This window comes from Durotheca rogersii (assembly GCF_024521655.1).
Source record: "Durotheca rogersii strain YMJ 92031201 chromosome Unknown GGS23scaffold_10, whole genome shotgun sequence".
In the NCBI taxonomy this organism is placed as follows: domain Eukaryota; kingdom Fungi; phylum Ascomycota; class Sordariomycetes; order Xylariales; family Xylariaceae; genus Durotheca; species Durotheca rogersii.
In genome coordinates this window covers 972,122-994,308 of record NW_026251241.1, presented here as the reverse complement: position 1 = coordinate 994,308, position 22,187 = coordinate 972,122, and the positions used below count along the sequence as shown (strand labels likewise).

Sequence of the window (22,187 nt, the reverse complement as noted above, 5' to 3'; positions counted from 1 at the left end):
CTCGCCGAGCTCGTGCCTGCACAGTCGTATAGCAAAACCCCGTCTGTCATCCGTCGCCAAATTACCGTCCCCCCAGAGACCGCTCTGGTAACCATCTATCGTCTACTTATATTATCCCCGTCATAGCAGGCCCTGTTAACATGTCTGTGGCCTGCCCTTACGGTAAAAACGCATGCTAACTTATTCCAGCGTGCGCCATACCTCGTAGATCCGATTCTTTATAGTCTCCTGGCCGAGAGACCGGGGGTGGAACGTCTTGCCGTAGTACGTAGGGACGTACCACATCGAGTTCTCTGCGACGAAATCCCCGCGAGCCAGCCGTAGGGTCGGGTCCTGGCGTTTCGACATGGCCATGTAGCAAAGGGCTAACTCGCCCCAGTCTCCGGATCGCTGCGCGGGCTCGAGACACGAGACTGGGTCCACGAGAGGCGAGTACGGGGCTAGAGCAGAGAATTCTGGGACGTGATCCTTCCGTGTTTCGTTCCTCGCGTTATCCGGGCCCCCAACGAGGAAAAACCAGGTGTCACTACGGTTGTAGTCCGGCTCGGTGACGTTATTCTCGCAGAACCGATGACCCTCGAACTCCTCGTCGTAGTCGACAAACACTAGCTTGTTCTGGGTAAACTGGGAGTTGATAAGATCGACAGTCCTTCGGATTTTAGCGTTAACCGTCAGCACCATGGCGTTCATATTCGACCGCAGATCCTTCTTCAGCCTTGGGCCGTTCCACCAGACGCCGAAACTCATGTCGTCGCATTCGTCAGTCACGTCGTTGAAGAAGCGGGCGTACCCGGTAACCGTGATGAAGAAGGACGGCTTCTTCTCCCAACGGACCCTGTCGAGGATCTCGGTAATGACGATCAGCAGGCGATTCTCGAACTCGTCGCTCTCGATCTGGGCCCGGGTGTGTTCGAGCGCAGACTCGCAGGTGCCCGAGTAGAAGTTGTAGAAGCGGAAGACGCACGCATTCATGACCTCGAAGAAGCCGAGATCATTTCCGCCGATGGACAGGAGCGCAAAGTCTATCGGCAAGGAAGCGTTCAAGGCATCTATCTGGCTGTCCTGGCTGCCGGACAGGATCTGCTGGGTCGTAGCACCGGTGCAGGATAGAAACTGGAAGGTGGTAGCGTTCCGGCCCCCTTGACCGGCTAACAGATCGGCGGCGACCAGGGCGGCGTGAGAATGCAGGCCGTGTCGGCAGTCGTCCTCTTTGCCCTCGAAACCGGTGCCGATGCCGGCGCTGTACGAGTCGCCAAAAGCAGCGAAGCCGGTCAGGTCGTGGGTGCCCGCGGGGCGCGTGAAGAGTACGGGGAGTTGGGGCCGCCGGGGATAGGCCAGCAGGTTGTTGCCGATGACGCGCTGGGTCTCGGGACTGACTGCATGGTGCAGCTGAACTGCGCGGCCGGAGACCAGACCGGTCTGGAGGGCGAGGGCCAGCACAGCAGTCGGGCGCATGGCGAAGCCGAGCTTCATTGCTAAGGTAGGTGAAGTTGCATGACTCGACTCGGCTGTCGAGTGGCGATTTCGAAGAAAGGTCGGTCTGGTCGTTCCCGCAGCCGGTAAAAGCAAGATGTAGGCAGCCGGCCGATTCGAAACGGGCGGATAGCTAGAGGAGGAAAGAGACACGAGGCTCTACCGAAGCGAAGGTCGCGTGGGATGTACGAAGGCGGTCACGAGATAAGTCACAAGGCACGGCCAATAGCATCGGTTCGGCCAATGCTTTGGGCACATGGAGATCCGACTCGTTTAATTGGGGAGTGGGGATGCTGCTGCTGAGGAATTAGGGGGGCCGCGTGGGGCATCGGTAGAGGGGTCCGGCCTGGCTAGGGCGTTGTTTACCTATTTACTTGTGCTGTGCTGGTTGTCGGGTACTTTGCGGACGGTGCTGGCCCTCAGAATTGTCGCGATCTTGGCGGCGTATCTCTAAGCACCTGTCAGAGCATTTGTTGAGAAGCAGGAGGCGGCACACCGCAGTGTCCTGTTATAGGGCCATATGCCCAGGTTATCTACCTTCTATCTAGATAGGCACCTGTAGTATTAGGTAAGGCAGGCTATATCCGTCACACCAACCACGACGTTGCCAGTGGCGCTCAGTAAGCTCGGTAGCCGACTCGCAAGCAAGCTGCGGCTCTGCCACGAGCCTCGTGCTTTCGTGTTGCAATTAAATTTATCTTTTTTGCTCTTGTCCGTGCATCGCGTACATCGGCGTGAAGTCGCGATGCCACCATCCAGGAGGTAACGCAGCTGAATATTTCCTCTCAAGCGATACCAGAGAGAAGATGCCTATCGTTTGCCGCCCTTCTTCCGCGAGCCCGCTTAGCAGCGTTTCCGCCGCCGGCATCCAGACGACGCATGGCTAGTGGCTGGAGAGGTAGATGGGTCTGTCGAGTTGTGGTTTGGGCCGGTAGGCGTGGGATGGAAAACGGGTATGGTGGACCGTAAAAGATGATCTAACCTCGGGTAGGGACCGGAGGTACCTGCGCCTACGCAGTCCGAGATGTTTCTCGAGTCGACGCGACTCCGGAAGACGCCCTCACGGCCCCGAGCCTCCTGATTGATACCAACGGCGACCTCCGGTTGCCTACCTAGGTGCCTGCCTGCTCTGCGCGCACGTCGGAGGTATGGCATAAGTACGCGCCGAATAGGTGAGCAGGTGCGTACGACAGGTGCGTACCGTGACGTCAGCATGATATCTCTCTTTGACCCCCGCCAACGTCATCGGCAGCGTCGAGCCCCGCCTTCGTGTCTGTCTATGTGCCACTGTGAGAGAGATGTAGCACCAGTCCTAGGTACTCCAGGCACCCAGAGAAGGTACCTGGCAGATGTTCAAGTCGACTGCCCGTCTGGCAGGATATATATAGGCAGGTTACCTGACGCGGAGAGCAGCTCAGGTACCCTGCCTGCTAAGATACCTTGCCTGCCTACCTAGGTACCTCTAGAGGCTAGGTACCTACCTAAGGTAGCCAAAGAAAGCCTGTACGTGGCCTGGTGTGAGGTCAGTGGCGGCCAACGCAATGCCTCAATTCCCCCAGAAGCTGCCTCCCCGTATCACGTCGTCAACTGGAAGCTACATGGCCTATCCCTCCGCTCTTGCCGGCAGACGTGAAAGGGGCCCCTTTGTGCAGGCGCCATCCTATCCCCGCCCTGGCCATCCCTTCCCCGTTACTAGTCTACTCGAGGGGGAACAGCAAGAGGGGCCAAGAGGGGTAGGCGCAGTGACGGCACGTATGGAAGACGTCACCGATCCGAGACAGCTCGTTCCAGCCGGTCGACTCGACTCGACTCTTCCCCATATCGTCCTGCTGCTGATATGGATGTCGGCTGCAAGCATCTTCGTATAAAACGTACCGTTATCAGACAGCTCTTCCGACGGCCTAAACTTCCCGCCGTTCGATCACCAACTTACCTACTTTATTCCTCTCTGGACCCAGGCACCACCACCCTTTGTCATCGTACCTCCTTGCCGCGCCATCGCTTGCCTAATTCTCTGAATACACCTCCTTGCTCTTTAGCTACCAGCAGATCAGCCGCTCGGCGTCATCGCAAAGGCCAACCTCACGATGGATACGGTAAACAGTATAGCCAACACGGCCGCTAAGGCTGTCTGGGGTACGAGCAGCCAGCACGGCTCAGAGCCTGTCTCGGGACAGACAGGCGACACCTCCAAGGGCGAACCGTACGATGCCGGCAACATAGGTAGCCTTGCCCGATGACGAATCCTCTTCTCCTATTAGACGTAGCGTAAGGGGCTGATATATAACGTAACCAGAGGGCCCCCAAGCCCAATCCTCGAAGGCTAGAGTAAACAGCGGCCCCTACAAGTCGTCTAAAGGGACGCCAGCAAGTTCTTTCTCAAACTTAAAATCAAGGAAAGGCGCGCAAGCCCAGGAGGACGAAGGCTACGCAGAAGCTCCGCAGACCCATGCGAAGGCTGCGTCCGCAGATGCCGATGAGCGCGAGGACGGCGTCGAGGAGGACCGGAAACTAGATGGCCCCGGGCCCAAGCCACTCGACGAACTAGCACGGGAGCACGGCGGCGATGCCGGCGATCTGAGTAAGAGCGAGGAGAACCCTGCCAAAGGCAAGGGTGGTGGGGTAAAGGAGACCGGGAAAGAAACCAGCCCCGACAGTGAGAGCGCCGCTGAGGGGACCGGAGAGAAGTATGTTAGGAGTAGCGGGCTGCAGGCCGAGGGCGGCGACTTCGACGCCACAAAACCCGGGGCCGGGCGGGAGGCCGACCGTAAGTCCACATCCTCGGCCCAGATACTCACGCAGTCTTCCGTGGTTGCTGGCTAACAGGGTGGTGTCCCGGTAGGCCTTATGGAGGAGATGGGTATGCACAGCGCGAACGCGGCCGGCGGCCAGAGTGGGGGTCCTAAAGGCGGGTCGACCGGCGGGGCGGCCAACAAGACGGAGAAGAAGAGCCTCGCTCAGAAGATCAAGGACAAGCTACATCACCATTGACGTGCTGCTTGTCCCGTTGGTGGCAGCGCCGACTTATAGGTAGTGAGCTTTTGTTGAAGTGGGCGCGATGCGATTTCCTTGGGCTGTCTCTAGTCGTCCACGTGCCTTGGTTACCGGACGGGAGGGTTGGCTATGCTTGGCTTTGTGTGGGTATACTGTACTGTTATAAGCACGTGTAATAACACGATTCCTCCTTTTTTTCCTCCTCCTATCCCGGCCTTCCATGCCGATAGGTATCCATCTCGGTGATCCTTATGTTTGGTACCACCAGGAAAGTCACATATACCAACCTAGCTAAGACATACCCGCATATAATTGAATCTGATGATGCCCTATGTATGTGGGTTTCCCACACCACACCCTCGGGGCGGTGGCTCGGAGTGCAGGCGTGCAGCGATCTGCGGCGTGTACAAAGCGCGAATCCTGCGGACGAAGAAATATCAGATGCAAGCAGCCGGAGACTCCAGATGTCTTGGGGGGGATGTTAGAGTCCGGTTACCCAGGACACGGCATAACCTCGTCCTCTGCTCGGGAATACAAGCAGACAACAGTCCCCTCGCCCCCCGCCCCCCCTCGTAGCTCACAGCTAAGGGGAGGGGAGGTATCTCGATACCTACGGAGACGCGCGCATCTGCGGGAGCCTGGCCTAGCCTCGAGCGGTCTAAAGGGAAAGGGGCGAGGGGATGGGGGCCGGCGAGGCTCATGCATCTCTGCTCTGCCCGTCCCTCTCGTCCTCGCGTCCTTGCTTCCCGAACCCACCCAGTCCAGCCCAGCCCGGCCCGGCGGGTCTCTCGCGCCACGGCTCTGGAGCCGCTGGCCCGCCGCCGCACCAAGCAACGCAGGCAGCGCCAGCGCCCCCCAGCCGACACGCCTGTTGGGGGGGGGGGACCTCTCTGCCTTGTTCATGCGCTCCGGCGCTGGCACGCCGACGAGCTTGGGAGCTGTCGGCTCCCCTGCCTCGCGACGACTTGGACGCGGTGCGGCGGCTGCATGTAGGTAGGTAGGTAGGTAGGTAGGTAGGTACCTACCTCGTATGGAGGCCGGTATATATACCTACCTACCCGGGATACCGAGCTAGGCGTACCTATAGGCCAATACGGTATATTTAACCTATCAGGTACTGTAAGATGCAGGCCCCCTCTCTCTGCCTCTCCTTTCCCTCCCCGCCCTACAAAGTGCCTATCCGGCGGGTGCGGCAGCAGGCGTGCCAGTTGCGGCCGTAAGATGGGGGCGTTGCGCGGGCGTGGGCATATGACGGAGAAGGGGGGAGAGGAAAAGGAGATGTGTGCTGAGGGAGAGAGAGTGAGGGTGTAGGTGTGAGTGTGTGTGTGAGAGAGAGAAAAAGGAGAGAGAGTGTGTGTCGTGCGTCTGTGTGAGAGTGTGAGTGTAGGTATGTAGGTAAGCACCCTAGTGTGCGGGTGGGGGTGGTCGATTGGGTCGCGAGGCGTACGTGCAACACTGCGCCTCTCGGTGCGAATGCATGCAGACATGTCGGTATGTCTGCGGCCCCCTGCGCCCTCTCGTCGCGGGCAGTAGCACGACAGGCCGACATGGACGCGTGCGCGCGGTATATATGCCTATAGGTAGGTATATCATTCATAAGCCTTCCTGCCTACCTACCTACCTAACGTATGCACGCCTACCCTGACTGGCAAGGCATGTTGTCGTGTATGGATGTACGGGCGCGGGCGCGGGCGCGGGCGCGTGGGAGCATCCTAGACAGGCACCTAGGATGCTCTAGGTAGGTGTCCTTATACCTAGCACGGGAGCATCCGGGTCGGAATAAGCTGCCAACACGGATTCGATGGGACGGACGGATAGGCGGCTGGAGGGGCCATTGCAACCCTCCCGTCGCTACGCTGCCCCCCCCCTCCCCTCCATGCGGTGATCCCGCCCGTTCCCGGGCACCGCGCGTTTCCCGACCAGCCACGTTATCGCAACCTGCTTTCTCCTACCGGTCTCCCTCTTGGCTCCTGCGCCTCGCGCATCTCCTCCGCCGGGACGAGGCCGTCGCGCTTACGGTGCGTGCAGGTAGGTATACGTAGCAGGCAACCGGGTATGCGTATGTTACATATGCGTGCGTGTGTGTGTGCGTGTGTGTGTGTGTGCGAGAGAGGGGTAAGGGTGGTGGTGGGTGGTAAGAAATACGGTGGGATTAGCAGCGGGCTTGCATGTGACGGAGCTGGGTATGAGGCACGCGAGCACATCTTGCACGAGCGAGGCTAGCGACTGAGAAAAAAAAAAGAAAGAAAAAAGAAAGCGGCTAGGACAAGAACCTCCGTGACGACGAGAGAGGGAGAGAGGGGTGTAAAGGGGGAAAGGGAGAGGGGGAGAGGGGGACGGGGCGAGGGGGGGGCCAGAATGTACCCGGGCACTCCCATGGTCGTGTTTACTGAAGGAGAGAGATCAGCCGAGCGGTGGGAAGGGCTGGGCAGGTCAGTCGGTGGCTTATAGGATCATCCTAGGACTTGCTCTCGACGGTAGATGAAAAGCTCACTTTGGAGGTGAGGAAGGACGCGGACTTGTTACCTACCCAGGACAGTCCGGATCTATAAATATGGCGGAGGGTGTGAAGGGAGGCTGGTGGAGGGGCAGGGAGGATGAAGCCTGGGAGAGAGAGAGGCCAAGTTGTCGAGTTACATGACCCGAGCTTCGCAGCGTATCAGATGATCCCGATCTCCATCTCCAAACACGCCTTCTTTTTCTTCTCTTTTCAGCTCGGCCATCGTGCAGCGCCGGAGGCTCGATACGCGATACCTGCCACACCACCTACCTACCTACCTAGGTACCTAACCTTAGGTGCCCTTAGGTACCTCTAGGTGCTGCTCGCCTCCCTGGATTACCCCCTAGAGAGGTAGGTTACCCATCGCTAAAGCTAGGTACTAGCACGTTGCCGTTTTGTCCCCCCTCCCCTCTCCCCCTCTGCTACACGGGACGCGACGGAGGCCGTCGTCCACCGTATTTTGTTCCCGTATGGCGCTGTATTGCGCCGCCTAGATACCTGCCTATAGGATACGGTGCATGTCATACATCTAATTATACCTGCCCCGATGCCTACACATCTCCGAATAGACCTGCCTACCCAAGTAGACATACCTACCTTATGTACTTGCCTCACTCTCCTACACCGGGACGTAAGACCGATTCCATGACAACTCGTCTGCGACGCGCCTCGCACAACGTGGCATCCGCCCTCCCCCCACCGCTCCACCGGCGGCCCGAATCGCTATCTGTATGCTACCGCCTTACGTAGCGCGACCAGCGCCGTGCGCAAAGGCAGGCCGGAGCGTGACGTGCTGCGACGCAGGCCTCCAAAAACCTCCCCCCCACCCCCCCCTCGCCCCGCCCCCTTTTCCCCCCAAGTTTGTTGCGTTTCGATCCGCCGGGGAGAGAAGGGAGGGGAGAGAATGGGCCGTGGCTTGGGATCGGATCTAGGATGAAGATCTGCAAGGAGGCCATCGCACGAAGCGACGCGGGACCAAGATGCGCGTACCTACGATCCGCTGCGATGACAACGGCGAACAAATCCGATCAGTCTAGTCTGTCTTGCTGGCCGGCCGGTAGATGGGTAGGGTGTGCGTCCTGACCATCCGTCTGTGTCGCTTAGCGGCTGGCGTATACTGCACGAGTTGTCTTGGCCGAGAGCTATGAGGACGAGTTATCTCATGCATATGTTTACCGAAGTGGCCATATACCGATCTGAATCTCGATCTCGGGAAACGCAACACACTCACTCACACACACACGGGGAAAGAGAGAGGACGCGTAAGAGTTGAATTAGTCCACGATGATGCGCGAGCCACAGCCCGTTCTCGAATGCCGCTTGAGAATCACCCCGATCTATATAGCTCGTGACAAAAAAGGACCTCCGCCCAGGCTGATAGGTAGATCCGGCCGGCATTATATACTAGCCGTACGCGCTGGCAGGGGGGTTCCCAATCTTCCCCTAACTCCTAGACAACTATTTTCCACTGAGACAAAGAAACCCCTTTGGGCTGAATAGCGAATGGTGTCTATGCACACATGTGGGCAGGGCGGTGAACGGCCTCGGACCGTTCCGTCGAAGTCGCTCGCTCCATCCTTTTCCGCACCGAGACAGGCCGGTGCTCTACTCGACCTCCCCTCCGTCCCCCCCCCTTTCATCTCTCATTAATTATGTGCCTCCAGCTGTTGCTGTTTGCGATGACGGCCAACCATTTAAATGTCGCTAAGGCTCTTGTGACTCGGCGTTAACAATTCATCTTGCTCGATTCGCCTACGTATGCGTGGCACGCGGCTAAATCCCAGCCCTGGTTGCCTTTTTTTTTCTTCTCTCCTCTCTTTTATAGGTATATGTCCATTGCCTCTATCCCGCGTCTGCGTTTCGGCCGAGCGAGGCCAAAACAACGCATACTTTACTCCGCAACGCAACCGTTTGTTTGCCAACTGGCCGGAAGGTCCTTGGTGCCTTGAGCTGTGTGAATCTAAATTTCATCGAGGGTTACATTTCCCCAAAGCCTAGGCGTTTTGCTCGCGCCGACGCGACTTTAGATGCCCCTAGTAAACTGTAAAGATCATCTTTCTATAGTCATGTTAGGGGTGATAGTACCGGGAATATCGCCCCCCTACGGTATCATCGTTGACGTTCTTCTAGAACTGTTCGTTTGTGTCAGGGCCTCGGTGGGTAATGCCTCGCCAATTGTTGTCCAAGATAGGCCGCGCGGATAGCTGGGTAGTTATCTGCTGTGACGGCAGAGTTGGCTCACAAGAAGCCGGACTCAGCCAGAACCCTATTCCGGTGGTAAGTAATCATGTGGGGGCTACGAATGGCTCGCGAGGCTGACGTACCTGACGATCTTCTCGTCCTCGCGCTCGCGCGGTTCGACTGCCAGACTCTTGTCGTACATCTCGTGCACATCCCCAGCGGCTTGCATGTTGCTTAGTATGTAATCCTGTAGCTCCGGGACCGGCTGAAGAGAGTACGGAGCATTTTGGTATTGCTGAATGTCGCGGATTACTTCGGCCGTCTTGGCGCGCTTCGCGAAGTTGATCAAGTTGGTCTTCTTGATAAGCGAGGGAATACCGTCCTCGATGAACGTGAGGTCGGTAAGATAGACACCTGCAGAAGCCAGCGATTAGCACTAGGCGCAAAGGGATCCGAACACGCCCATGGGCGTCGGGCACGTACCAAAGAACGGAATGCACGGGGGGTTCGCGGCATGCAAAGCTTCTCGGTATTCGCCAAAGTTCTTTGTGCTTGCCATCAACCGCCGCATCGTCTCTAGGACGGTCTGAGTCCGGGCAGGGACTTGATCCCAGGTCCGTTTCAGACGAGCGATGGGGGCAGTACCCAGAGCGGAGATGATAGAGGTCAGAGTAGAGAAGTTGTTAAGACCCCGACATTTCTAATAGCTGTTAGCAGTGTCGACGTTACCACCCGGCTCAAGACCGAAGAGCATTGGCTACTCACATCCGCAACCGACACGAAATGCTTGATGACGATCACTCGCTTCTTCACATCCATCTGAGCCAGAATCATCTCGGCAACCCAGTTCGTCATCTGATTGGAATGGAGGATAAGCGCTTTTACGTTAGGCGCTGGCTCTGGCTCGTTCTCGCCAACCTTCTTCTGCCATGTCTTGTTGAGACATTCGGTGGGCTTGATCTTGCCGTAGAGCTTCGATTCTATAATCGTCAACTGGCGGGCGAATTCTGTCACGTCTATGTCGAGGAACTTGAGCTTCTTCATGTTTTTCGGCATGATCGGCGGCGGGAGGTTGCTAGAGACTGTCTGGACCATACGTTTGGACGAGATTTCCTTGCCGCCGAGACGTTGATCAAGGACGGCCATGAGGTTATTTGCGCCCGGCGTCTCTGTAGACTTGACCGTGTCTCTAGCGAATGCGTAGACGTCGCGGATGAGCTGTCTGGTCTCCTCGTTTGGCTCCTCCATCCAGAAATTCTCAAACCAGGTCTTGATGATGTTGACCACTCGGAACCGGATTAGTTTCTGCTTCTGGTCTCTCCAAATGTCGTAATCGGCGTTACTCAACCCTTCTGGCGGCTGGATATTGAACCGTTTAACGACCAGTTCGAACAACTCTCTCGCGGTCGTGAAAGATCGATATGTCAGTAGGAATGTGTTGTTAAAGCTGAAGTCCGATTTGTCGTGCCTCGTGAGTTGCTCAACTAATGCTAACAGCGAGCCACCCTTGACCGCAGGCGGGGATGTCTTAAGATCCCAGGAGAGATCGCTTTCGAGGTCGAGCCGCAGGAACGGAGGCGTTTCTTCGGCCTGCTGGATAGCACCCTGCGTGATGGAGCCCTCTCCCAAGAGTCTAGCAGCCTTAGACAAGTCGCCTGCCTTTCTGTGGAAATTGGGTGGCGTTTCCCCGTCATAGGACATGGACCCCATGAGAGGAGATCTGGTTTCTAATAGACTGCGGGAGTCGGTCCGCGTATGTATCGAGTTGTAAGGCAGCGTATCCCTCCTAAGCTGGTCTCTCAAGATGCTATCTTCGCGAGGACGTGTCTCATGATGCTGCTGCAGATCGATATGAACTTGCTCGGACAGGAGCTGGAGAGAAAAGCCGATATGTGAGGAATTCGTTTCCAAGGCTCTCGCGCATTGCCTGACGTATTCGAGCCGGCCTTCTAACGACTCACCGCGCACCTCGGCCCACTCGTCCGCCAGGGGGCCGGCGACGGCCTGGCACCCTAACACGAGGTCGGATACGTTATCGAACAAGCTCTGCTTATTAGTACTAAAGTCGACGAGTTGAGGAGTTTGGAATGTGTTCCCTAACGATGAGAGGTCGATGGACTCGATCATCGCAATCCAGGGCCTAAAAGTCTCTAAAATCTTGCCGGCGGCACCGCACACGTTATTGCCTATGAGCTCGTGCTTGTACGGAGAGATGACCTTATCGGACACCACGAGGGTCTTTTCCAGCTCCCTGATGCTAGAGACTAGCATCCTCTTGTACTCGTCCAACCTCTCAAGAAGCTTCCCATCTAGAATCGCGGTTGGTTCGGTAGAGCCCTCGTCGTCGTCGAAGAAATTCGACGTGATGGGATCGCGGGGGCGCAGCGCATTGTTCTGCCAGCTGCCTCCGGTTGTGCTTCCTATAACGAAGCCGGGGAAGAGCCGCGGGATCTCCTCGCCCCTTTGCTGCCTCGCAACCTCGACAAAGCTGAACACGCCCCCCAGCACGCCATCGGCCTCCTGCATGCACTTCTGGACGGACTCGGCATTGGGCCAGTCGGCGGCGGCTATATGCGACGAAATCACCAACTTCGAAAATTTCGACATCATATCCCGGAAATGAGGGTAGAGCGCCTTGTTTGTGGAGATGATAGAAGGCTGACCCGAGTGGTTGTCTGTAGTACCGGAGCCGGCGGCGAGAAGTAGACGCAAATGGTCGGAAATGTCCTCCGCACGGCTGACGTATTCGGACCGGTCGCCGCATGTGATCGCCTCCCGGTACCGGTCGATGGCGCGCTTCATGTTCGCGACGAGAATATTCCACGACAACGGCGGCGCAGTGCCGTCGTCGAAAAACGAGCGGGGTATCGTGGCCGCTTGCGGGAGGTTGAAACCAGTTCCGGTGAAGGACGTGGCGGATGCCAGAGTTGGCCCGTAGCCGGGGCCGGCTGACAAGGGGATGTTGGTGTTGATGAATGTTTCGGTCCGCGACCGTAATCCCTGGGAGCTGCCGTTGATGGAGTCCATGGACGGCGACGGGGAGACTCCGACGCTGTCGGTGCCGAACGCACGACGACGCGGGGGCTAGACAAAAGATCTCGTCAGCAGGCAACACGCAGGCAGACAGACAGGAGGCAGGCACGTACCAGTGAGCTTATGGAGCTCTTCATAAGCAATTCACCCTCGAGCTCCGAGGCCGAAGTGGCTTCGGAGTCCTCGTCCTCGTCTTGCATCAGACCTCTCGCCATCATCTCGGTGGGCACCCTCGTCTTTTCAGGCATGTTAACATTCATCCGGTCTCGGGGTCCGCTCTCGTTAAAGGAGCTCGGTGACTCAAGCGGAAGTTCCATGCTGCTCTCTCCAGTCATGGTATTATAGTAGTATAGCCTACCGTCGAGGGTGGCTTGAGGTATCCAGAAGTCGGCGCCTGATTTCCGGGAAGCTCTCGCTCCCTCGAGGGGCAATCCGTTCAGGTCGTCCTGGTCCGATTCGTTCCCGTCTTCGAACTCCTCCTCGTAGATGACTTGGTCCTCGAGTTCGTCTTCCGCGTTGTCCCCGTCGCCGTTCTGCACCTGCTCGGGAATCTCGGCAGGGTTCGTGATGATTTGGCAGTAATTACTCGGAAACCAGCCGCGGACGCCATTGATCACGCCATCCCACCATCCGCTTTCCAGCTGAGTGATGACCTGAATCACGTCGCCCTCGTGGAAGCTGAGACTCGTTCGATCGTCGGCTTCGTAGTCGTAGAGTGCTCGGACATAGAGCGACCCCGGGGGCGCGGTGCCTAGTATGCCGTTCATGGTGAAGGTATAAGTATTATAGTCACGGTCACCGCCGGAACGATCCAACGACGCCACGTTCCCGAGGTCGATAGCAGAATCGGGGTTGTTGTCAAGGGTGTTCGACCGCGATCTATTGCGCGAATTCTGAGCGGTTACTATTGCCGACACTGGAGACTGTGTCATAAGCATCGTGATATCCGGATGCGCCAACGGTGACCAGATCGAATTGGCAAAAGGCGATGCTATCAAGTCATATCCTAACCAACACGCACCGGGAGCAGAAGCAAAGGAGAAAAATAGGACTGAGTCTTCGCCAGCCTTAGCGTTGGCGGGTAGCCCACCGGGAACTAGACTGCGATAGAAAGGGGGTAACGAAGGTACGAGCGCAAGGGATGGGCGTTGATAGATATCGCCGCCGTCGCCGCCGCTGCCGATGGTGCCGTCAAGATCATCAATCGAAGGAAAGGATCGCGTGTTGCATGAACAATGGTGTTCACAGAAGCTGCAGTCGAAATGAACGGAATGAATGTACGGGCAGACGAAGAGTATCCACCGGGGCCAATTTCCCTCTCTGCTTGTTCTCCTCCCTCGTCCTTTCCTGATCTTGGCTTCTTCGCTCCTCTCGTTCAGGACCCCCGGGCGCACCCCCGGAATGTGTGCCTACTTTCGATTCTGGCTGCAAGCGCTAAAGGTCTCGTTGCCGGCGTCGCTGAGGCTGGAGAGGATATGAATGGTGGATGACTATTTTCGCTGGGCGGGTAGAGAGGGCGAGGTAAGGAGTGCAATTCGCTGACCAGGGAGGGCTAGTCGGTCGCTTTCGACGGGGTTTTCTGGGCTCCCTGGGCTTCGCCCGGGCAGAGAGGGCTGAGCTGAAAAGAGATGGATAGGCCAGGCCGACCTGTCTATGGGCGTAGGAGAATACGTATGTGCGATAGACGCAGGTAGCCGCAATGGACTGTCGATTGTCGTTGGATTGCAGCCTATGGGATCCAGCACTGCTTGTGGTCCTGAGATGCTGGATACTGGTGCGGCCGGGTCGAAGATGCGGTGCTGGTTAATGCGCGGGGGGGGGGGTTGCATGTGTGGTTGTGTTTTTTTCCTCTCGCCCTTCTCTCGCTCTCGCTCTCTCTATTTTCGTAACCTCCAAGGGTATGGCTATGGCACGAAGTTGGTGTGGTACATACGATACGACGGTACTACGGGCAGGGTGCCTAATGATGGTAGGTAACGGTAAGGCGCGGTACAGTTAGCTTTTACGGTACGGGCAGTTTTACGGTACGGGGCCTGCGATCATGTAGATTGGCCAGCGGTGGAGATTGAGATAGATCTGGGTCTAGGGTGATACGAGAGCGAGAGAGACGAGAGGGAGAGAGAGAAAGCGGGGGCGAGGGGAGAAAGGGGACGGGGATATTACATATAGAGGGGAATGGGAGGAGTAGTGCACATCTCTCGCTACCACCACCAATTACTCCGCTGTAGGCACAGGCAGAGCTACCTCTAAAAGCTGAGCACCTAGCCTACTACGAATACCTCTACCTATAGCAGTTCCCAACAGGCCAATTTATTTGGTGTCATCCCCCCTTAGTATATCGCTTTCGAACCCGCCGGCCCGTAAGTATCTTCCTAATCCAAGGTGGTGATTTCTCTGTATGGCCGAATCAAATACGGTGGTATCGGTGATCAAATTGTACTCGGTTCCCTAACCCCTATCAAGGCATGTACCTGTTTGGTATGTGCAATAGGAACTATCGATGGTCTCTACATCCCTTGGGTACCTTAGGAGGTACCTTGGGTATGGTGGCCCTTGGAGTCGGGTACTTCCATAGAAACCGAACAACCTTTAGAGTGCGTGTAGACGATCTCCTCTTTCCCTCCCGTCTCATCAGACGGCCGCTCCTTTGTGGAAGAACCCGTCGTCCGATCGCAGATATACAATGGAATTTCTATTTGTATCTGCTTGGATTCTTGGGGGGGGTTTTTTTTCACTTGGGAGGTGTGGGAGTAATGTACCTAGGTACTTGGGTTTAGAGGGGCCTACCGACCCACCTACCTAGGTACCTAGATACCTCCTACTTGGGTAGCTCGCCTTCGTCCCCTCAGATGCACCCAACACGATGGCTTTCCCTTTGAAGCTTCACACAGCTCCCGTGTCAAATGCCCTCAGGGGATGGAGAATTTGGTCGCACCTGACCTGCCCGCTCTAACCGTACCCGGGTCCGTTAGAATGCGGAAAGACGAGTGCTTCGACCACCACCAGATTCCATCAGGTGAGGAGGTGACGACGTCCCGTATTATCATCACAGCGCCCTGAGGGGAGCCGTACTTGTCGTGCGCATGTGCATGCATGCAGAGCGTTACTTGGTAGTGCTGGGCGAGATGCGATACCAAACCTGAGGATCGAGATTGGCATGCGGTTCAACACCCGTCCAGACGTCCTCTGGGAAGAGCAGGAGAGAGGTACAACGGCAACCCAAGACAATCGATTGTGCAGATATGTAGGGGTTACCCGACCTACCCTACTGAGACGTCCTCCAGTTCAAGGCAGACCGAGTCAGGTTACAGCACAAGCCCGAACTTAGACTGATTCAACTAACCTAGTGCTATTTAGTATCAGACCACCCACAGAACGGAAGGCTAGGTAGGATGCATGTATACGAGCGGGCTGCTGGCTTTGCACCCTTCAAGTTATGTAACGTTGGCCGACCGCTCATCCAACATATGCCGATTGTGTAGCGGGAAGTTGTCGTAGTGGGCAAAAGGGGTCGGATAATACTGAGTCCACACCACCATGGAACATTGCTAAGTTCCCTATATATTGTCCAACTCGCACGTTAGGAGGTAACACGCCCGGGCAGGCAGGAGATAGGTCTCAGGTGATCGTACGTTCATGCTACGTTATCCTCCACGGCGCAGTCGATTTGTGCGGCTATCCATTTGGACTTTCGCTCAGGGATACAGGGCCAACAGTAAGGCATAGACGCACAGAGGCGCCTAATGTATGAGTTTGAAGCGATCGCCTTTTACGCGCATTACACTGGTATGCAAAGCTGCAGTCACCTCGTGCTATGCCAGGTACCTAATGCTGGTGCTACTTGGTGAACCCACGGTGGCTGGACGGTGGCTAGGTATACCTATTTATCCGCAATTGGACATCTGCCCAAGTCAGGCCAAGTACCCACCACCCATCCGTGTACCTATTGCAGCCTCCTAACCCGGCCTATGTGCGTACATTGGGTGCATAGCATAGTAATGCATACGTCGACGGATGGAACGGTCGGGGGAGACGTGCACAAGCCTCCAGGCAGAATAATGCACATGAACAAGGCAGGGGAGGTACCTACCTAGGTATATAGGTACCTAATCTAACGTACCTAACCCACGGAATGATAAAGGTCAGGTAAAGGCAGGTTTTCTGTAACCGTCACCTTTGAAACATTGGGTAAGTTACATTCAATGCCTTTGCGCGTTGGCATAGACGGCTACTTACGATACGTAGACGCTCCTCAGGTAAGGCCGTGGGAATCGTTAGAACGTGCACGGAAGACGTCGAGGCTGGCTATGCCGACGAATCTTATCACATTACCTGCTATCAAACATTGACCTAAAGAGAGGGAATTTATGTGTACACTTACCTCCTGGGGATATACCTCCTAACGTACATACACGTAGTTACCTAAGGTCGGCGATGGGTACCTAGGTAGGTAACATACAGGTAGGTACCATTGAAGTTATACCCCTCGCCCCCAGGCAGGGCCCGTCCAATCGGCCAAGGCGATTCATACATACCATAGTAAGAGCAGTTATTACGCGTATATTCTTGTCGACCGGTGTGGTAGCGCAGAGGAGCGGCACGGAGGAGGCACGGCTAGTACAGTAATCCTCGTGGCCCCACAGCGTCTCGGGGATGAGAAGAGGACGAGAAACGCGAAGGATGGCTTGACGACGGAAACCTAACCCGAGCTGGAAAGCTTCTAGATAACACCACAGGGCCCGTGGAAGACGAAAGTACGGGAGGTACGGCGATATGCCCTATCTTAATCTCCCTACGAGGGTGTACCGTGAGCTAATCAATCTCGCGGGTCTCCGGGTATGCTAGAAGCAGCCTAGCCGTCTTCACTACGGCCTTGTTAGTGTCTCTATCGTCTGCCTGGTGGCTTTCCAAAATGTGCGGATGCCAACCCCCTGGTATAACTGTCCCTCTTAAATACACGCAATAACGATGTCGAACCCGCTCACCATACGGTGGCTGGACAATCAGTAAGCTGGGCACGGGGGCCCTTGTCGTCTCCTAGATGGGATGCGGTGTCGGGCGTCGTCGAGGTCGCGGGTTTGGTTGGCTGCGGCAGCAGGTGGGGACGTCTTATAAATCCTCCAACTCGGTCGCCGTTGTCGATAGGAACACCGTGCAACTCTCGGGCATGTCATCCTGCTCGATCCTGCGGTCGTTGGCAAACAAGATCGGGCGATGCGAATCAACAATCCATATCTGTTTATCTGCAATTGCCACCTCCGTGTCCCACGTGGGACTCCCTCACGATCCTACGGCCGGACGAGCGTGTCGATATTAGCCTAGGTATTATGCAGTTCAACCGCAGAGCGCAATAGATGTGCCCATAACGTTGCGTATGGCGTATATATGGCGCATACATAGGTTATAGCCTGTATCGATATCGGCCACGCGCCCACGTTGTGTACACAGACAGGTGCGAGCGGATCCGGGTAGGAAGGACGGGCCCGGGTTAAGATGACGGGAACTGCGGGAGTACCCTTCAGCACCCGCCGTCAGCGTGGGCGATGCATCATCTCAAGGCGGATCAGATCTGGCGAGAAACAAGGTGTCAAGAAGCAGGCCGCGTGCCCGGTGGGCTTGTGGTCAGGTTCTCGATAAGTCTGTCTATTATTATACAGCCCGGCCCCGAGCACCGTACCGAGTACCAAAAGAGGGGCTGCCGGAGCGTTGGATGCAGTCTGCGCAAGATACATTATCGTCAAATTTGCTCTTCGTCGCTCTGTCTGTACATGTTCGTGATCCTCATACATACCTACCTCATAGGCAGGCAACTGCTCTGCATACCCACATACATACTTGTATCCACAGGTCTGAATTCTGCTCTAGTATTTCTCTTCTTCGAGACCCTCCACCAATATCTCAGCCGAGTAGAGATTTCAGCTACACAACCGCCGCCGCCACATGATGGATAGTCAATGAGATCGATATTGAAGTTTCCCTGGAGTTCTGATTTTGAAACCCTCTCCCTCCCCACCACCCAGAATGTTATGGCGACTGAATACCTACGTATGCATGTATGAGTATAGCTGCTATGTACATATACGGATGAGAGGAGAGGTACGGTACGGTGTACGGAAGCCTCTTGGGAATGAAGATCTTCAGGGGAGATGTTCCACGGGTCCGGATGGCGGACGAGACAAGGGACGGACTATCGTCAGGCTGTGCTCCGAAATGCGCGTCAATGTTCACGATTCCCCGGGCTATTGGGACGCTAATCGCGAAAATATTTTCATATCCCCTTGCTTATGAGCAGCCAATCTACGCCCACACACACACACACACACATACCTACGTGCAATACCTCGGGCATCATCTACATCTGTGTTCCCTCGACACCTCTACGTGTGTGTATGTTTGTACCCAGGCTGAGGGCGTTGCGAGGAGATGGAGATGGCTTCGCCTAAGAATCGCGTCAAGTGGGCACTCAAACACCCCGATGTGGCCTTATTGATTGGCAAAAATGACAATTGTAGGACGTTAGACCGAATTGGGCTTGATGGTCAAGACCGATGTAGCAGCACGACGTGGGAGCACGATGTAGGGACCCTCCCGGAAGCGTCCCGCGGACCCCAGAACCTCGCTCTACCATGTTTTCGCTATTCTTATTTCTGCATCACTTAGAGGTTGGGACCGCCCGAGGCCTTATCTGGTCTGTATGCTTCGACTGGGGACATGTCTGATAGTAATAAAGAGAAGAACAGCCCGCATGCCGACTTACCTCTACATACTACGCATACATATACTTACGTTACGTGTATACCTGTTAGGCGCCTAGCCCTACGCTGTGCTCTTCGGTCTGAGGGAGTTCCGGCTGCATTTGCTCATTGCAAACCACATCGCTCAGCTATCATGTATACGCGCCTATACGCATTCAGAACCGGCCACGCGTAGGTGGGTTATGCACTAATCCCGCATCGAGTTCTAGCCGATCTGGACATTGACACATCAGGTATAACCCGACGAGACCCTCGAGTTGTACTTGTACGTGCATCTGTGTATGTATACCTAAGCATCCACACGCATTAGGTACACGGGCTACACATATTCCCTTCTGTGCGACGTACATATAGGTATAGTATACATACCGCTACCGAGCTCGCCAGACGGACAGACAAGACACACGGTAGCGGTGGGTAACGCTCCCTACAGAACACGCTCCACTTACCAGCCCAACGCATCAGACCTGTGACTCGTCCAAACACGCACGCACAATTCCACGCCTTACAGGTTCTATAATCGCGTCAACTCCGTAGTTTGTGATTCATCCTGCCGCATGGCATCATCCGTTATCATCCTGGTGGTTGAGATGCCTGACGAGTATATGTACGCACGTACGTGTGTAGTATGTGCGGAGAGAAGTGCGTGCATACATCTAGGTAGGTAGGTAGGAGGTAGGAGGTAGGCAGGAGATAGGAACCTCTTAATGCATCGTATCGGCGCTCATGCGGGTCATCCTCCCTCTCGAGATGCCGAGGCGCTTCGTCATTTTCGTAGATTAACCAGTCCGCCTCCATGAAGTAAACAACGAGCCCGACCTCCCCACGTATGTATGTACACACGTCTATCACGGGACGTTCAGGCCTCTGATATCCTGCCACGCGGTTCAGCAGGACGGGGCAGGACGTGAGAAGGCTTCCAAAGAGAGAGGCGTCCCCACTTGAGAGGGAACTCGAAGAGTCCGGGTCCCTAGTCCCGTGATGTTCACAGTATCCAGTATCGGGGAACGCGTCGTGGGGCGGTGGGACGACGGGCTTCCGGCTTCGCGGGTTTCGTAACAATGTGCCGGAGGTCAGGCCTTGGATTATATACCCAATGAGGCATCGAACGACCCAAGAGAAACCCCCCCCCCCTTACCTACACGTACGTGCGTACATACGTACATGGGCCCTACCCTACAGCCATAACCAGGATTATCGATGTTTCCGTAGCGAAGGGGCCTCTTCTCGATGCTATAGTATTTTGTGATATATGGCCTAGAATAGTATTGTTTCTACACGTACCTATGTAGGTAACGATTAAAAATAAGACGGGTGCACGACAAGCACGTACCGACGCATAAACAGAACAGATGCAAGATCACACTATTAGCGGAAGGAAATCAACGACTAGATTCCACGTATCTAGCATGCTTGGGTTGCACTGGGATCCCCCATCCGACGCGTACCTACGTATGTAGATAGCTTCGCATGTCTCAGGCACATACCGACGACCTACTTCACCGGCCTGCCCGCCAACGTATGCTTGTCGTACGCCTGCGCGGTATGCACATCAAAGGACCACCAATCCGGACGGGCCCCTCATCGAGCCGTCGGCTCTGCCCCGCCCTCCATTGGCAACCCCTCACCAAGACAGGATAGGGGAGGGGGTCCGGGCGAGGGGCGGCAGAGGGCGAGGCGACGTCGTGCAGCCGGCACGCCAGCCGCGGGCTAGGAATACACACACCGAGACGAGTTAGACACATGTCAAGCAGATAGGAACGATGCGGGAGGCGCGGTGAAGAGCAGCGGAGAGGGGTAAGTCTCGAGGGCAAAGGCGTTCTCTTCCGAAGAAGCATCGTCGGCAGCGAGGCGATGACTCGAACTATTTCAATCCGATAGCCCGCGGGGCCGTCAACTGGCGGTCGCCAGTAGCCTCCAACCATACCAGTCTCGCAACGTGGTATGGGACACTATGATGCACCACAGCATGACAGAATGTTGGGGTCGATATTGTTCCCCTTTATTCGGCAAGACTAGTCGCACTCCTCTGCCCAAGTCCTCTTGCATCATGCAAGTGCAGGTGAAGCAGGTGGTCAGCTTGCAGTTCGCGAAGTGGCAACCAGTCGGCTGCGTTGTTAGACGCTATTTTCGGACGGGCTTTGCTCTCCCGCTCCCGCCATTTGGTAGGTTATTGCACACGCATTCATGTATTCCTACCCCGGACGCTGCGTGTATCTATGCGTATGCTTGTAAGCCGGAATTCCCTGCCTCTCATCGTGAGCGCTTTTTTTTTTTCTACTGGAGGTTTCGGCTCTCCCCTCTTCAAGTTGATCCTGGCTGACTGAGAGCATGTCAGCCGTCAGCATTGGCGCAAAGGATGTTAGGGCGATCCCTCCTATCTAAAAAATCATCTATATACTAACGAACCATGGCAGCAGGAGCCTTTGATCAGAGGCGTTAGGCCGGCGCTGCTTTCCTTACTATACATATATATACAACAGCGCTGGTCTGGCAATGTGGTCTTATGCCCAAAGCAACGATGGCGAGACGAGACAAGGCAATGGTCGCCATCACGCCAGCAGAGGGAGAAGCCACCAGCAAATTACCATAGTAAGTATTAGTATACTATAGGTACGTGCCACCAGCAGCCATCGTACTGGCTAAACAGCGAGGTGTGGTTCAAAAAAAATGAGAAGATGAAAAGACGGGTGTTGGGGGGGGGGGGGGGGGGCGACCTTTGACGTGATCAAAGGAGCAGCTAATAACAATGTTAAGGAAATAGGAGGGGCGAAAAAAGACAATCTTGGTCAGAAACAGGTTGTCTTATCCCATTTTGACGGAAATGAAGCCCTCAAAAACTAGCTACCTCCTGAGGTAGGGGAGGGTGGGGTTTTTTGCTCGTCCGACATGTTTTAGCGGATCGATACACCTGCATAGGTACGTACCTGCTTGATGCTAGACGGCTTCCAACTTCTAACCTTAAGTACCCAAGGTACCTACCTCTACCTAACCTATAGCATGGAAGTGGAAGTTAGGAGGTATCGAGGTGGGACGTTGGGTACCTCGTATGTATATAAATATATACATACATGCGGATATATACATGCCTCCCGTGTCATAGGACCTTGTAGATACCTGAGTGCCTAGGTGCCTACCTCTTATAGCAGGCAGTTGAAATACATATACCTACCTACCTATGTACCCAGATGCTTGTAGGCACGGTGGGAAAGGTGGCTAATGTTCTCAGGGGCGCACTGGCAAAGGCGCAA

General features: G+C 55.6%; 5 protein-coding genes across 5 annotated transcripts; 3 read left to right on the top strand and 2 right to left on the bottom strand.

Moving 5' to 3' along the window:
* Positions 1-153: 153 nt before the first annotated feature.
* GGS23DRAFT_59257 (SGNH hydrolase) lies at positions 154-1,895 on the bottom strand. The gene has a single exon (XM_051517893.1). The coding sequence runs from the start codon at positions 1,471-1,473 to the stop codon at positions 181-183; it is 1,293 nt and encodes a 430-aa protein (XP_051371930.1). The 5' UTR covers positions 1,474-1,895; the 3' UTR covers positions 154-180.
* Positions 1,896-3,560: 1,665 nt separating this feature from the next.
* Positions 3,561-4,653, top strand: GGS23DRAFT_609755 (uncharacterized protein; the record flags this gene model as incomplete). The annotated part of the gene is made up of 3 exons (XM_051520287.1): positions 3,561-3,696; positions 3,770-4,240; positions 4,316-4,653. 3 exons carry the CDS (start codon positions 3,561-3,563, stop codon positions 4,462-4,464), a joined length of 756 nt encoding a protein of 251 aa, XP_051371929.1. The 3' UTR covers positions 4,465-4,653.
* GGS23DRAFT_59301 (uncharacterized protein) lies at positions 4,247-5,548 on the top strand. Its single transcript, XM_051517975.1, has one exon. It carries the CDS (start codon positions 4,799-4,801, stop codon positions 5,462-5,464), a length of 666 nt encoding a protein of 221 aa, XP_051371928.1. The 5' UTR covers positions 4,247-4,798; the 3' UTR covers positions 5,465-5,548.
* Positions 5,549-9,205: 3,657 nt separating this feature from the next.
* On the bottom strand, positions 9,206-12,948 carry GGS23DRAFT_605251 (ras GEF; the record flags this gene model as incomplete). The annotated part of the gene is made up of 5 exons (XM_051519722.1): positions 9,206-9,233; positions 9,292-9,562; positions 9,632-9,848; positions 9,914-12,232; positions 12,295-12,948. The coding sequence occupies 5 exons, from the start codon at positions 12,946-12,948 to the stop codon at positions 9,206-9,208; spliced, it is 3,489 nt and encodes a 1,162-aa protein (XP_051371927.1).
* Positions 12,949-15,536: 2,588 nt separating this feature from the next.
* GGS23DRAFT_568771 (uncharacterized protein) lies at positions 15,537-16,229 on the top strand. Its single transcript, XM_051516417.1, has one exon. It carries the CDS (start codon positions 15,929-15,931, stop codon positions 16,139-16,141), a length of 213 nt encoding a protein of 70 aa, XP_051371926.1. The 5' UTR covers positions 15,537-15,928; the 3' UTR covers positions 16,142-16,229.
* Positions 16,230-22,187: the final 5,958 nt, after the last annotated feature.

Excerpts from the sequence above, each read along its gene's own strand:
- GGS23DRAFT_59257 (XM_051517893.1), bottom strand. The coding sequence starts at position 1,473 with ATGAAGCTCGGCTTCGCCATGCGCCCGACTGCTGTGCTGGCCCTCGCC.
- GGS23DRAFT_59301 (XM_051517975.1), top strand. The coding sequence starts at position 4,799 with ATGTATGTGGGTTTCCCACACCACACCCTCGGGGCGGTGGCTCGGAGT.
- GGS23DRAFT_568771 (XM_051516417.1), top strand. The coding sequence starts at position 15,929 with ATGAGTTTGAAGCGATCGCCTTTTACGCGCATTACACTGGTATGCAAA.